This window comes from Diadema antillarum, unplaced genomic scaffold (assembly GCF_040938485.1).
Source record: "Diadema antillarum isolate AM-2024a unplaced genomic scaffold, OU_Dant_1.0 scf00000183, whole genome shotgun sequence".
NCBI classification, from domain to species: domain Eukaryota; kingdom Metazoa; phylum Echinodermata; class Echinoidea; order Diadematoida; family Diadematidae; genus Diadema; species Diadema antillarum.
The window spans coordinates 2,709,823-2,727,496 of record NW_027271072.1 but is presented as its reverse complement, the minus strand read 5'-3'; the positions used below and the strand labels follow the sequence as shown (position 1 = coordinate 2,727,496).

The following is a 17,674-nucleotide window of genomic DNA, read 5'->3' as shown; positions in this document are numbered from 1 at the left end:
CCAAGGAATCAGCAGTGTCATCAGTCAGACTCGGGGCTATCAGACGGGAGAAGGTCGCCACGCGCAACGAAACGCACAGGGTCGTTTCACGGAGGGAGTACATCAGAGTGCGTCACCCGGGAGGCACGGGCAGTCCCAAAGTCTCCGGGGTACGACGTCAGCGATTGCGTCACTGCCCAAAACAAACCTGCGAATCGATGAATGTATGATCGACCAAAATGGTGCACTGGCTCGAAGGCGTCAACTGTGCGATCGGGAGAGAAATGTCACACAGCTGATCGTCTCCAGGTTTTGCCAGGGATTAGAAATCACCTCTAGCGACATTCCTATATTTGGTCCATCAAACAGACATTTTTTTTTCCTGTTTTTACGCTCTACTAACTTCCTTTACTGGTTTCCGTTCTTTGAAATAACATCATCCTATATAACACGTCAGGAACAAGGCAAGTTGCTCGAGGTAGCAACGTGGTGGGTGGAAGTGAAAACCAAAAGAAAAACCATCGAAAACTTCCTATCTCGAAAAGAGGCGATAGGGCACAATCACTGAATACACTCGCAGAAAGCAGATTATTCACTATATGGCAGAATGTGAGGAGAAACATACTAGTATCTTTCAGGGCCACATTTTCATTCAATGACGCTGGGGCAACCGTCTTAATCGATTACGTTGCTGACATGTCTTACATGACACTGAGTTCACTCAAACAAACTTGAACCAATACGGACGAGTAGTGCTCCATATCTGGGAGAATGTGTTCATTTCAAATACATCCTGTAGAAACGCATCGCACTCACAATTAGAAGCCATAAGGATGTTTTACACCCTTATAGTCATGGTGCGACCAGGGGACATTTCATGAAGCGTTTTGTCAGATATTTCGTCTGACAAACTGTTAAAAGCTACTGAAATTCTTGCATCTGATTGGCTGACAGCAAATTTGTCCGACAAAGTTGTCGGACAAAATGCTTCATGAAATGCCCCCCCCCCTAGATTATCCTGATCATTGTGATCATAACTTTTGCTTTTACCTTACATTTATTTTGCACAAAAAAGGAACAATAGTACCTTTTTAATTTTGCCCTTGTTTATTTTTATCAGGTTTGTAATGTTTTTTTTTTCTCTGTTGTTGTTAGTGTTAATCTGATCCGTTGATTTGGTATTCTCAGAAGTACCTTTTCCGTTTAAAGGGCAGCGACCCAAGAGGCGGGCTTCCTCATCATGAAGAGTTTCCTCCTCCGCATTATTAATGAGTCGTTTGTAAGGCAAACGTTAAACGGCAATAATCGCTTCCACCTTGTTATTAATGCGATAAAGCAGTAATGCGACTGCCGCGCGAACGGCTGAAATCCGCTAAACCTTGGCTAAACCTTCCGATATTACTGCTTTGTGTACATCGAGGATGTCTGAAATCGATTTGTGAGCGGGCAGGCGATGTGCGGCTTGAATAGAATCGTTATGACTGATCTCCCCCGCGGTATGTTTTGGCTGCATACATATATTTCTGTCTGTCAGACGGACCACTCCACGCAGTCCCAGCCTAAACTATCATTGGCTTTAGGATGTATGGCTCAACGAACTGAGCACTTCACGGAAAACAATACCTCTATGATGTGCTCATCACAGAAATGACCGCGTTTATTTCTGCATTATTTCAGGAGTCCCGTACACAGTGAAAACACACACTGATCTATAATTAGCATGTTCACTATGTTATTATTTTCTCTCTCGAGTCCTCGCTGGACTTTTGACTTTGGTAATGAACTTACTGTCCCATATAAGAGGCTCTAGTCTGCTATTAAATTCCTATAGTTTAGCCACAAGTTCCATACATGCCTCTTATCTTGGCAGACAATCAGAGGGTCGTGTCTTGTCTTGTGGTTTACCCATAAAAGGCACTGGGCCGTAATGACATTATTTTGATGAATATAAAGATCAAAATTAGCGAGGAAGAAAATACAACGTGTATACAGTGTTATTGAGAGTTGAAATATTTCGTATCTTATACATACGTCTGTTCAGTTCTGGGATTCGCATGAATAGGGGTAAACTCACGATTGATGAACAACTATCCGAGCTATTAGTGTTTGTGGCTTTTATGTTGTTGTTGTTATTTTTTAGAAAGGAAGAGATGCAGGCATTACTAATAAATTACTGTTTGCAACACGTAATGTCTCCACTGGCAGATTAGTGAGACTATTCCACTTCTTTTGGATATAGGCCTACACTTCTTTGTTAGTATTTTCCCCTGTATTGGCTGAAGAGACTATATTACGTAAAACAGGGCTACTGTTCGACATGCATTGTGGTGATTTTTCATACATAATCGTATTGGTTATTTGTTTCTATGTCTTTCAATGTGTTAAAAGGCGTATGATATGTCAAAGAGAGAGGGAGAGGAGGGGGAGGGAAAGAGAGAGAGAGAGAGGGGGGGAGAGAAAGGAGGAAGAAGGAGAAGAGGTGGAGAGAAAAAATGGGTCAGTTTAGCTGCAATCTGTTCCTCTAGCATTGACGTCACTTATCTACAGTTGTCATTGACCTGTCGCACAATTATCTCTTCATCTAGATTTCTGTACATGGTTATCATGTGCTTATCCTGGCCTTAAAGCCGCACTACGGGTTTTTTTTTTTTATTGAATACTCAAATAGGCGTATTGGAATTACACGAGCACATAAAATCTGCGTGGAGCTCATGCTTTGAAATTCAAAGCTATTGCCGTTTTGGGACTTGAGCAAGGTTTTAGATGTTTACTTCAATTTCAACTCGTACTCTCAAGACTATAAAGAAGTGCATGAAAATTCGTATAAGTAATAAATCCAAATGAGAAAAATAAATCATATGCAGTTTCACTTTAAAATGACAGTAAGATATATGTAATAAGAGCTGATGTTGTGACTTCATAAGGCTGAACAAGGTTCTTATTTTATTTCCTTCAGAGATAACATGCAAAGTATCTTGGGAGAGGTGGTCTATAGGCCAAGGACACTGCAGATCCTAAAGATGTACGGCAGTTATCTCTTGAACACCAGTTTTATATTGTATATTTATGTATTAATGTAAAATTAAGTAAAAGTAAATATCATATTTCTACGTATTAATGCGCTTAGAAACGTCAGTACTAAGCGCTACATAAGTGTTATTTGTTATCATCATTATGATTATCATTCTTATTATTATTATTATTATTATTATTATCATTATTATTATTATCATTCTTATTATTATTATTATTATTATTATTATTATTATCATTATTATTATCATTATTATTATTATCATTATCATTATTACTACGAGGATGATGATGATAATGATGATGATTATGGTTATGATGATGATAATTATGATGAAGACGACGCTGATGATGATGATAATAATACCCGTAATTACCACAAATATCATCATCATAGTTATCGTCCTGAAGATGATCAGGATTACTATTATTAGTTTTATTACTATTATCAACATTCACGTTTCTATTATATCACTGCAATAATCATTGTGTTTGTTACCATAAATGTTGCTATTATAATTGTCGTCATCATTGTTCTCATCATAGTTGTTGTTTGAATGACCTCAAACTTCGGATTCGGATGGCATAATATCCAACGTCTGAAACGCCAGACTAATGAGTGCAAGGAGATGCGGAGCAAGGGCAGACCGGTGCTCCGTCCCTTTGAATGACGAGAGAACATCCAAACTCCGTGACTCCCCTTTCCTCCGCCCTTCTCCTGCCTATACGGTTTCCTACCAGGCATCCCAGCTATGCTGTTTATGCGAGCCACATCTTTTGCTGGTTGTCTGGCTGATGCCCTATAACCAGAACTGTGCACTGATGACGATGATGACGATACGGAGAGGCGAGATGCGGGCGGAGGTCGTCCGCCATTGTCATTGTCATCTCGATTCTCTCCTTAATGGATGTTGCTCCCCGTGCTTTTTCCGAAAGCTTCAGCCATCATTTTCTCAGCAATCATTGCAGAGGCAATGGCCTTTAAACCGAGTTAATGCGACATTGTGAACGGCTTCTTCTCTGAAAAGATGATGGGGAAAACTTTCCAAGTATTGTGTCATCCGAATCCTTTTATCAAGCATGCATAAGGCAGTACGAGCAGATGGCTCTGTTATTGGGTAAAAGAGATATGCGATGGGTATGTATATTACAAATGTGTTCAGCAGTAGAATGGCAAAACAGCATTTCAGAGAAAGTGTATAGCCAAGAAACAATCATTTCGACATAGTGTTGAGATTCTCAAATTGAGAGAGAGAGAGAGATGGGCAGGGAATCATAAAAGCAGGCCAATTGCATTAACCAGTCGCCTTGTGTATTAATGTCCCTCGCATCGCTCTAATCGCGTTCTTAACTTTTTATATGCCAGAGACTTTAAACGGTGAGTGCAATGCTATGGGATCTCTTGTGCGAATCGGCGCTCAAAACACACAAAGGGTTAAATGACGTTGCTACAGAGACGGGATGATGGCGGCTGGGCCGCGGATGTTGGATGTCATTATAAAATGATAAAGATAATAATAATGATCCTGGTATTAAAGCCGTCTTTCCGACAGGGAGACGCGAATCCCTCCCCAAAACCATCAATATTAATACCGCTCTACTTTATATTTCGAACAAAAGGCACAGCTTGGGAAAAGGGGGCTCACACAAAACGAGCTTTGCTCTTCAATTGTATGAGTGGTAATCATCAATCAGCGAAACCAATTACAGCACACAATAACATATTACATACCGCTGATACTCCTACTTAATTGGTTGAGCAACCAACAATCAATGTCAATCTCGGTGTATCAACAAAAAGATTGTGCGTGGCCCGTTTACCTTTACACACTCCTGAGAGATAAGAGAAGTTACCCGCCGCACGAATTATCGGCGAACTTTTGCGTGCGAAATTACATGACAGACGTCATTCGTATTCATGAGTTTAAACAGCAAGACGTATCGACATCACCTTTGTACGGGCAATGCATATACCACCTGAAAAGGAGATACTTAGTACGACTTACTACGAGACGACACATCTCTGGTGAGTTCTGTATTCAAATGAACGGGCAGAAATTCTCTTAACCAGTGATTTTACTGCAGATATCGGATTATGCAGGGATTATGGGCCATGATAGCGGCGCCCCTCCCCCAAGCTACAATATAAAGGCAGCTACCGTGTTATATGTGATTTCTACCAGGGAGGACTTGAATATGCAGATTTTATTGATCGGATCTCGTTGCATCATCGCGAATTATCTGAGGGTAATTACGCAAAGTAAGGTCGTGTAATCACAAGATTTAACCCGGGGATTAAACATAAAAAAAAAAACACACACACACACGCACACACACACACACACACACACACACACACACACACACACACACACACACAAGAAGAAGCAAGACGCAAAGAAATCGCAAGAGAGGTTTACTCAAATGGCGGTCGGAGAATTACGTAAACTCCATAGGTGTGTGCGATCGTGTGTGCGATCCATGGTACGATTAACCGCACCGGTGGTGAAAGAAACAGTATCGGGGATGTTTTTAGAAGTGTATAGCTTCGAGCCTTTTTCAACGCCTTGCCGCGCCCCTTGCTGCGTCTACTGCTCACCCTCCGGGGCCGTGTCATATGGCGGCTGTGAAGTCATCAGTCCCACCAATCTTCATTTCCTAATATAAATGACATATGATGGCGGAGGGTAACAGGTACTATACATCGTATCACGTCAGAGTCGCCTCACGAGCATGTCTGTACGACCATGGATGTATATAGCTTTTCTACCTCCATGGTACGACTTATCGAACGCATTGCTGCATTCTGAACACGGTACAGCAAATACTATTAAGACTGCACGCCATGTAGATTAGTCCATTGCTGTTGCCGCCCCCCCCCCCCCCCCGTCAGTTAGCCCAAATTTGCAAGAACTATCATCGTTGGGTCCCTGACTATACTTTGACATTCAAGATTACGAAATGGAATCCTATCTGGTAAACGTATCACGATATTCAGGGTCACAGTCAGGAGGATCAATCAATACACCGGTCAAATAATCATTAAAATTTTGTCTGTTTAGAATCACGACCAAGTCTAAAGACAAAGAGAGAGAGAAAAAGAAAACATCACTGCAAGCACTCTTTAACTGATCATTATTGGAAATAAGAATTGGGTAGCTTGTAACAACATCTAACGCAGTCTCTACAATTCTCTTGCTGTCAAAAGCAAAAAAAAAAAAGCAAAATGCATGCAAGTGTGTGTGTTCAATAATGAGGACTTGCAAGACTTTGTCAGTTTTTTTGCACTAAAACTGTGGTAGACATCGAAAATCTCAGCAGTCAGTTCGTTACGTATTGATTACGTAAGAAATCGCTTCTATTGACCTCATAAAGATAAAGAAAAACTGTGGCCTAGAGTTTAACAACTTCTATTTTGGGTTTAAAGAAGCTATACCTGGATATTGGCTGAGTCCGTCAAGAGGACAATTGATACTGTAAAAACGGGGGCAATATGAATAAGCCTTGTTCAATAGTTATGTATTATACACCCTCTCACGAATAATGATAAACGCAATCTGATATCACTCTTTTCATTGTCAAAAGAGGATACTTGGCTTTATTTCAGGATGATTTCGTTGTAATGGTTTTGGAGAGGTGTCTTTTCCGATTTTTTGTTCATGTTGAGTTTCATGAGAGCTGGGAAATGTAGATAACATCGCTATCTCACCAGCATAACAATTGATTATGCCATCGAATGTTTAGTTTCAGTATCATATTGGATTTTTTTTTCTAGCGCTTCTTTAAGTGATGAATAATACCTCGCGTGTTGTGATCAACATGCATTGCCAGCGTCAAGTCAGTAAGAGGGAACACCACTCCAAGTTCGCATTGATATTGATGCACAAAGTAAAAACTACAGATTGAAACGAGAAAAAAAAAAAAGAAAGTCATGGTAATTCAGATTTCTCATTAGTTTTCCTTAAAGGGACTGTACAGTACTGGTTGAGGTAGGGGTTCATGTTTTGAACATTCCTAAGTGAGATAATGAAAAGCCTCTTATGAAATATGAAAGAGCATGTAATTTTAAGAAGGATTCAACGTTTATTTGATGAAAATTGGTTTTCAAATGGCTGAGATATCCCAAAAAGTGCTAATAATAAAAGGCGACATGCCCCAACTTTATCAGTATCTCTTTGTTTCACCTTGTTTTTGGATATCTCGGCCATTTCAAAACCGATTTTCATCAAATAAACTTCTGATGCCCCTTAGAACTGCATGCTCTTTGACATCTCATAGAGTGGTTTCTGAATATCTCACAAAACGTTAAAAGCTAAATCTTCACCTCGACCAGAACTGTACACACCCTTTAAAGACGTGTTGTCAGGCATGCCTCTGACGGAAATTTAGATGATATAATCTTTCATGGTAGACCATTCTCGAGCTGCTATGGTTTAGCATTGGTGACTTTATAGAAGGGGAGTTTTTTGTTGTTGTTATTGTAAAAAAAAACAACTAAAAAAAAACTAATAATCCTTCGGCGGCCATGACAGCATATCTTCATCTAATTTGCAGAGATCTGTAAACTAACCATCTCACTATTTTGTGAAAAACGTCTGGAATTTTAAAATTCAAAGATGTTCATAGTTATGTGACCATATAAGAGCACAGATAATCATATTGTCTCGCGAAGAAAATAGCAGGTACGATTTTTTTTTTCGTGAGACAAACGATTATCTGTACCCCTATAGCTTCATAGAATTCATCGCAATAGTCAACGCCTTCATAAGTGTTAGTATTTGTTTAGTGCCACACTATTCTGTTAGTCTGCTCTTACTCTCTTTTTTATTAGAACTATTTAAAAGGGTTGAGTTTCCCTGTGATAATAACGTCCAAAAATCTCAGTTAAAGCGCGTACATGAGGCATGTGGGAGAATCTATTGTCGAAGCATAAAGCGTCACGAAGGTTGTATCACATTCTGTATTCTCTTTCTGTCACTTGGCTCTAGGAGCACATGGCATGACAATTAATAATCAGCTCATAATTACGACAATCGAGCGCATCAATATTATCTCAAGCACCGGAGCACAGATCGACTTTCTAATGAGGGCGCGGGCACCGCGCCCGTTCTCACATCATCATGCTCAGCTATTCAAATCTCATCCTCAGTCAAGGACTGTCTATAGGACCCCCCCCCCCCCCACAAACACACAGTCTGCAAGTCTGTCTGTCTGTCTCTCTCTTTCATCATGGTTGTCTCAGTATTTGGAATGAAGCAACGCAATTTAGAGAATTTGGCAGTGAATGATTATCATACAGCATACATATAAATTATATAAAACACGGGTATCTCTCAGGACCCCATTTCATAAAAGTGGATATTATGATGGCGAGCCTTGTTGGAATGGCAATCGTCATAGTGACGACAAGAATCCAGCTTCCTGATTGGATGCTGCCGTGGGAAGCTGTCTTTCCGGCAAGAGTTGCTATCCTATCTTTTATGAAATTGGCCCCAGATCTTGCCAGCAGAACGCTACTACAAGGAGTCTATCTATCAATCCACCGCGAAGTGTTCTTTCTGTATTAAACAAAGATGTACGCCAAAGTCTTTCTTCGGCGTCTGTTCACTGCTGGCGTGCATGTGTTGGCGTCTTTACTGGTCTCGGTTGCACGATGTCGCCATTTCGTAGGATGGCGTATACACAGTCCCGCAAATCAAACAGCTTTACACATAACATGCAGTCATGCAGTTCCCTTCCTCCCTTAGCTCCCCCCCCCCCCCCTCTCTCTCTCTCTCTCTCTCTCTTTCCCCAGTTTTTCTTTCCATACATGTATCAAGAAATTCACATCAGCTTCTCTTTTACTGAAGCCAAACTCACATATTTTCTACACACAACACACACACACACACACACACAAACACACACACACACACACACACAAATAGGTGTACAGTTAGTAATTTCTCTGTTGTGAACGGCATCCGTAAAATCTTTCATACCTTGTACTTAATATAGAATCACTGTCACATTTGACATCAATGGTAGATTTAAAACGAAAAGTTTTCATCACGTGTCTTCCGCACCTTGACGACTTGTAGTAATAAGCACCAAAATAAAAAAAGAGAGAAAAAATAGGAGAATATCAGTTTTCTACTTCTCAGTGCGTCATCGTCTGTAAGCGACATCAAACACCTCTCAAACTGACTCCCATTATAGTACGAGGGGTACAGCGGGTGTAGAGTTCCGGACCATCTGCTGGCTTGATATCCGAGATGAGAGCCTTACCCTTTAGTACGTTTTAAAACTGTGTATTTCAGAGATCCACAAAATTAATTTTTGCCATCATTATCAACGATTTGGTATCTAAAAACTGCACTAACCTCACGACTGTCCTAATAGGAGCTGGACCTGAAGTATATATTCCACTCCATTATTCACGTTGACATTAATGACTATAGTTGAATCAAGCAAAGTTATGGAAAGCTAAGGAATTTCGAAACTTAATTTTTTTTTTCTGTCTCAACCATACATTGAGTTAAATGAAATGGCGATGTTCTCGCCTCACAATCCTCAAAAGTAGTTTGCAGTTACAGATTTAAAAACCATGTCTTTTGTTGGTCTGCTCTATAGACAGCAACTATACAGCCACCCTCTTCCCATTTCCATTGAAGTAATGTAAGCCTTTTCCATTTAAGTCATCATTGTTCGTTTATAATAATACAATACATGACGTTAATCTGATGCGAAGGATGCCAGATTTTCTTTGATTTGCAGGTAAACAGGAGATTTAGAGAAGATTCGTGTGGACACAAATGGGTGACTTGTGAGGTCGTTACGTCATCACATTATCTAATTTGCATATACCATGTGATCGGAAGCAAATATCATTGTTGAGTGAAATCACGGGGAACTTGAAGGTCTCATATCGAATCGATTTGAATAATAATTTGTTCAACGTGGCTGCCATATAGGGAAGCACTGAAATGCTTTGTAAGCCAGCAACCACGGGGATTAACGGCTCAAAGTCCCAAATCGAAGGATCGTATCAAACCTAATTGCGATTATAAAGTGTCTCTTCCCTGGACACAAGCACTGCTGACAGGGGACTCGGACTTCGGACCTCATGATTACAAGCCCCTGGGCTTATCCACGGAGCTACAGCAGTACTTTATGACTCCATCTCTGCTGGATAGAACACAGTGTCCCACAGTGTGAAACACATTGTCAAACACAGTGTGAAATCACTCCACACTGTTCCAATTTTAACATTGTGAACGCAATGTGAATCATCAATTAACAGAACATTACTATGTGAAAATCGTCTTCACGCTGTTAAATTCACATAGTCGACCATGTGGACAGATTGTGAACACACTAAATAAGTCACTGTATTCTTTCAAGCAGGGATAACACGTCCGCGTTTGATAAAAACTTCCACATTTTTGAAGATCGCTTAAAGGTGTCATTATGAAAAATGATAGTTAAAAAAAAAAGATATGCCACGTCTCATAGCTGCTACTATTTATGAGAAAGGATGGCTAAGGGCTGTAACGTTTATACCAGCAAGAAATATCCCCTGGCTCATTATTAGGCACTACAGTTTTCTTTTTGAAATACCTTGGGGAAAAAACATGATTCACACCATCAGAATGACGTCTGTCTAGCTCAAAATAGAGGTGTGAGTGTGGAGCCGTTTTTTTCTGATGGCTGGCTCAATGTGTCGTAAAATACAATTTGAATTCAAAATGACTGCATGCAGCCTTGTCGGGATTTTCCTTTTTTCCAACATAAAGATCAGAATGATGGTTCAAGGCAAAGCGTCTTTCGTTTTACCGCAAGTAGACTCTCTCAGGGATATACTGTTTATGACTGGCTATTGTGTAAACACATTTTTGGGGTGTGCAATGTATGTTATCTCTGTAATTGATTCAAAGCATACACAAAACACAAATACACAACACACACACAGATTGTGTGTGTGCAATATATATGTTATCTCTAAATGATTAAAACAAACACAAAACACAATTACACAGTACACCCCCACTTACACACACACACACACACACACACATATATATATATATATATATATATATATACGCACACACACATTATAGCATGATTTGAGCAGTGCAACCCCTATGATGACTAATAGAGCTAATAGAGCAAACACAACCACAACATTCAATGCACTGACAAAGAAAGGGGGACGTCCACTGTAACGTCACATCAGCACATAGCAATGAATGGTGTGGGGTTTTTCTATATACTGACTCATGCAGAGAACTGCTCTGAGCAGTAAATATGAATTGCAAAACGAAATCCAACGAGCATTACCAATTCCCACACGTCATACTCTAGCAGGTCTGATCTGTAGTTAGGCACAATACAGTATGTCCCCCAAAAAAATTGCAATCGGATTTTTTTTTTTTTTTTTTGGAATGGGGTTTTCTGTAAGATGTGGGCAATGAGTTATAGTTTCATACCCTGAAATTGTGTTTGGATTGATTCACTATTTTTAAAGTTATCGTTGCGGAGGGTACCGTTGTAATTTTTGGGGGGACATATATCGTGATGCGTTTATTATAGCCACGATCTTTGGAGTGTATGCACGCAGATGGTATGAAGGTGTAAACGGAGTGCTACAATTTCAAAAGATGGTATCGCAGCTGTAGATTCAATTCAATTCAAATCAGTTCAATGTTGTAATCAATCAAAGGTTTGAATGTCTCATGCAACAATATGAACTGTTATTGATGTGAACACGACAGGGGTAATCGACAAACCGGATATATAGCATGTCTTCGTTTCGTCCTAAAATAGAGAATTACTAACGCTGGAATGAACACATAGAAATTTGCTTAGAAATTACGCGATGCGAATCCAGGATAAAAACTATTTAACCAAGAAGAGGACGCTGCATGCATATTGTGTCTTTCCGAAGAAATCCCATACAATAAAAACCAAAAGTGATACCTGCTCCAGTTAAGCAGCAATTTCCGCACACCTTCCTCACACTCCCTATATTAAAACATTCACGCACTAGCCTTCCTATCACAGAATGCAACAACAACAAAACAAAGATCAAAGATACAACCCGTAACCAAATGAGTTTATGACGTCCTACTTAATCCAAAAACAATCACAAAAAACAACAAAAATGGCCACTTCACAATACTGACCGGCAAAGGCCCCGACATGGCCTCATCAGCATTTCGTCATGTTTGATTTTCAGCGAATGATGCTTCAAAAATCACATGGATGAAGATAATATATCCGCAACCCCTCAACAAACTGTTTCGAGGATCAGAAGGGTCAACCGTTAAAAATGAGTCGTTGCAGACGACCATGAAGGAGGAGGCTACATGGTTACCAAGGTGACGGAGTTCATGGTCACGTGACTATGTACAATTAACAAGAAAAATAATCGTAACACAATGGGAAAATTTGTTGCAGTAAGGCAGGGTATTTATTTCAAAGACGTTGCTCATGTTTTATTCTGTTGATTAGATATCAGGTGGGTTACAGGGTTGCGAGATTGCGTCCAAGGACAAGAGAAAAGGATATGAGCATTCAGTTGTGTGTATAGGCCTATATTTATAATATACATGTGCATGTATGTGTGCGTGCATGTAACATAATATCATGCATGTTGGGTTTTTTGTGGGGATGATGGGGGACAATATTTATTCATTAAGTTTTTTTATATTTCTTTCGGGAATTTATGTTTGAACGTTATACCAAGATAAGTCTTTCGTTTACTGATCTTTTGATCGTTTTTAACCATCCCATCTTTCAATTCAAAACTGTGCATGGGCTGATTAAAGATCATCCCTTGCAAACCAGTTACATACACGTGTCTGTTGATTTGTTGCATATGTGTAATCATTTTTTTTCTTCAAATGTCATCCTATAGGTTTTGTACGACCCTCCATGGATATAATGATGTTGCCTTGCTCCACTTTCTCGTTTTATAACTGAAACTACAGAAGAGATCAGCCCTCGGTTGAGGTTTTACAGTTTTCTTGTGAGGTATATACATTACAGTGAAGATCAGGTTACTTCAGATGGTCGATTACGCCAAAGTCAACAGCACGCACGATTATTCACACGCACATGCTATAGTGTGAATGACACAGGTAACACTCTTGACTGTGCAGAAATGCTGTGTACCAGTACATCTTTTTTAATCTGTCACGCGCGAATAATGATATGATCATGAACATAGAGGGAGCTTCGCGCGGGGGGGGGGGGGGGAGAGGTGGGGGAGGGGTACAAGCAGTTTAATCCCTGTTGATGTGCTATAAGTGGCAACACATAAAAGCAAACATAGTACAAATTTTCCAACGTGCAGATTTTTAATATTTTACAGCTATATGCTTTGCCCCAAAATGACATGTCTTTTCACGCACAGTTCTATAGTATACAAATGCGCAGTATATATCAAGCGCACATTATTATCACGAAGACCACTGAATATAAAGCAAGGCAACGAGCCGTCCTTTTTGACCTACTGAGAGTAAACAATGATGTATTGACGCAGTAAACTGTAAACAACTGAATAAACAGCTTCCCTAGTCATTAGAAATGCGCATGCTTAGTGTGTGGGTTTTTGTTGTTGTTGTTGTTGTTTGACAGTCAGCACAGATTAATTATGTTTACATTAAAGGTAAGTACAGTAAAAGCAAAAACAATCTGAATCAGGGCGAAAAGAACAGAAGAAAAGAAACACCAACAGAAGATTGTATAAAACTAGAGCAGAATGATGACCAGGCCACGCAGACAGACACACACAGACAGATAGAGATCGAAAGAAGTGCGGGTTTCTGCTCATGGCGTTCTTTACAGCGCGCTGCCCTTGGATTTGAGGAGAAAGTGTTAGCTGAGTGACGCAATAAAAGTTACGAAGGAGATCACGAAACTCGTCTTGTCCATTTGACCCCCTTTCACACACGAGATCGCCCGAAGTAGTAACTGACGTATTGTATTGGAATCGCAGGGGACCGCGCGCGAGCAACGCTGAACCTGAAACAACAAACACGCCCCTTCCTCTCATACACAACACACAGAGTGTATACAATGAAACACCAGGTCAGAACGCACTCAACTCTGGACAATTCGTGTTATCATAGTCCCGAGGTCAGACAAAACTCCGTCTGGCATTGTTGAGACTGGAAGTATAATCTATAGATACCGAAATAGCAGAGTTCACAGAATCATTTCTTCTGAAAACAATCAATATCCAACACACTCATGTTATCATATTTATACATAAACACACTGGTCAGGAGACATGCAATTCTTTTCATCATTTTTCTCCTATAGTATACATATAGAGCACATACACACATACATACATACACACATACATACATATGAACATACAATAGACATAACACATTGATAGGCATATATGATATCAATGTCTGTACCGCAAGGACAGTAGTAAAAACTTGTATCATTGTTGCATTGTATACCTGCTCTCTGACCTACTTTCATTCATTCGGATGCATGCACTTTTTAAAAACAGGCTGCTATAATAGGCCTATGACCATGTAGTAGTTCAACCGGCCACAACATGCACGATTGACAGAAGTTTATATGAATCTTCGGTGAGTCCAAATACAGCGACAAGAAATGATTGATAACATGCACAGTTCCTTGTAAAATGAACTTCAAAGCTGCGTTTTAAATGCTATGGACTGCCACTTCTACGCGAAGCGGACAAACTCAGAGTGAACAGTGGCCATTTACAAACAAGCTACGTACGTTATCTATACACATGTACCAAACAATGGTCTGCAAAAGCCAGGAGGTCTCTCTCGAACCTCCCCCCCCTCCCCCCCCCCCCCCCGGGTCGTCGGATGACTAAATTTGAAGGGGGTGTTCCCGTCAAGACAGACAAAACATGCATGACTCCGCACCGTTTCTAAGAAGTTAGTCGCTTGGAGAATTTCTATTGTGTATGAGTTGAGGTTAGGTATGTTTGTTTATCTATTTCTTTGCTTATTTTGAATGGGATGCAAAGAAAGAGGGGTTATGTAGGGAAAAGACGAGCTGCTGTTTTCTATGATAAATGACTTCTTCTCTCCTTGCAATGACGATCAGTTATTTCGCTTTTAAAAGGTTGGATCCTTCTTTACATCCTATGGTGCCAAATACCGCACAAACTATCTTATTTGGACCTTGCGAAGAAGAGCTATTGTTGGCATAAATACCCGTTGTTTACTTTTTCGCAAAGGCAGATTCTAGAACTCCCTCTTCAAGTGTGATTACCCTCATTTCATTGATGTCATGGTTGCTATATCCTCTCGTATAACAACTTATATCCAAACCGACTCTATAGGAACATGCTATTATTCGAAGATCGATTGTTTTCGGTTTCTCTCGCGTTCCATAGCCACTTCCTTTTACAGGCGGTCACGTCTAATGCATTTTTGCCTCAATATAATGTCCTCCTTACAAGGCTGAGGAGGAGGAGGGGGGAATGTCAAACGTGTGGCGCTCATTTTCAATATGAGTGGTCATCAATTATTCGGATCAATTGTCGCATAGCACGCTCCACCGAGTTCTCACACTTCCGAGCACCACACACACACACACGCAGCTCACTTTCAAGTCGAGGACCCTGACTAAGGCGAGAGGAACGCAGGAGCTGCGGCTCTCGTGATCGCCATAGTTCCGTACCCTCTCACAGACAGAGCTCAAGGTTTTCCGGATGTCACATTGTCATCCGTACACGTATTTACACACACACGCATGCAGAATCACACAAGCGCTATTTTTACATTCACGCATAGGTGGCAATCAATAATATCAGAAACGCACGCAAATTACGAGCGGCTTAATGACAGTCGCTCAGACAATGTGGAAAAGTAAACAACATACCTGCATTTTCTCGAACTACGTATGATATAGACACGGAGAGCACGAAGATAATGGCGATGAAAGCGAGGCGACGCCAGAGATGTTGGCCGCGGGTCCTGCGGCCTCGGAGGGCCATCTTGCTACTCGTAGTAGGAGGAAGTATCGTCGGGTGGAGGATGGAAGTATAGCTGGGATGCACTCCCTTTCTCGGAGGAGAGCTTTGAGTCCGTTATCGCTGCAAATTAACGAATCCACCGAGCACGAATTGATTCATGAAATGACGGGAGCACAGCTTATTTTGTATATTCTGCTCGAAGTCCAGCAATATTGTCATCTGCCGCGGGGAAAATTTCACAAAAGGAATGAATTCGGGGCCCTGTGCACTGACTGGCTGGTGATGGAGCTAAGAGAGCACCGTTCTCTCGCTGACCCAAGGAGCGCAGAAATCCAGATGTATAGGCAAAGACACGGAAACGCGCAAATCGATAGGCGACGCAGGGTCTGCTCACACGTGCAGATAGAGGGATCCGTCGGCGCTCCGGCGAAGATGTGAGTGAGTGGTAAACTCCGCAATAACACCATGGAATGTTCAGCGAGCGGAGTGTGTAGGTAGTAATGAATGTTCCGATGATGAGCCGAAGAGTCCTGCGCCTAGTTTCAACAGTGCATAGGCCTTCCAGCGGTAGCTGTTAGCCCATCTGTGCACTGCAAAGTCGAGATTGCTTGTCTGAGCTGGGTTAAGAGCTCAAGGATTTGACAACAACTGAAGAAGCTCAACAATACGAGCTGGGCAGCATTGCAAAACATCGCTTCAGTTTTCACTGCCCTCGGTCGTTCCCCGCGAATAATCTCATAACGGTCCAATGAGTGAGCTGACAGCGTTGCCATGGGTTACCGGAGAACCCCTGAATGACGTCAATGCAGGCATGCTTGTGCGACTCCTTCGCTCTTATCTCCGTACTGTGCACTACACCACGAAAAAAAAAAATACAATACACACACAACACACACGATGATAGCTCGTTTGTGCGCCTACAAACATGCAACTACTCATTAGTGAATGTGATTCATTCAGTGAAATCCACTTATAAACCACTGTGTTCGATAAGTTGCGTCTAGGTTGGAGTGTTGCTCAACAGACAATAGAAGAGAGCGTAAGATATTAATGAGAACATGGAATATATCTCGAGAACAGAGCGTGAAAGAGTGAAATAGGTAGTGCAACGGCTCAAGAGAAATGGGAATAGGTCATGCATTACGGGAAGTCATTTGACTTTGGTACTGTAATGTGCTGCCTATAAAACGAAGAAAAAAAAGTTTCCGAAAGATGTACTTTGTTCTCGCCTGCCTTTTGAAGTGGTACAACATCCTACATTCACATTAACTAAAAATAGCATCGTCGACGGAGCTCTCAGTGAATGACAATAGACTCTGAGTGTATGATAATAGGAATGCTGTGAAAAAAAGAGAGAATCCCTGGATTGCGAAGCCACTTTTATTCTTTACTCTTCTTTTGTTTTTAACAAGGAAGTACATGGCATGAAAGAAAGGCTGCATAGTTTCTATGGGGAAAAAATCCATATCAAGCCAAAATTTGAACAGACGAATAGTATTACTTATTCAGATACAACAAAAGAAAAACATTACTCACTTGGGATTGTCAACGACAAAAAAGGGGAAGCCTTTCGTTGCAAAGGATATACTAATCAGTTTTCCGCGAATGTGCAGATCACCGAAATGAATATCTTCGTTCAAGTTGACTTTTCTAAAGAGAGCGAAGTCAGCAACGAGAACAGTAAAGGCCGAATTG

General features: G+C 40.8%; 1 protein-coding gene across 1 annotated transcript in view; it reads right to left on the bottom strand.

The window, feature by feature from the left end:
- The window catches only part of LOC139723214 (sodium/potassium/calcium exchanger 3-like), a 125,433-nt gene extending 108,785 nt beyond the window's left edge, over positions 1–16,648 (bottom strand). Inside the window, exon 1 of the mRNA XM_071634473.1 lies at positions 15,886–16,648. Coding sequence (XP_071490574.1) covers positions 15,886–16,000 — 115 coding nt within the window. The 5' untranslated portion in view covers positions 16,001–16,648. The remainder of the gene's footprint in view (positions 1–15,885) is intronic.
- Between the last annotated feature and the right edge of the window lie 1,026 nt (positions 16,649–17,674).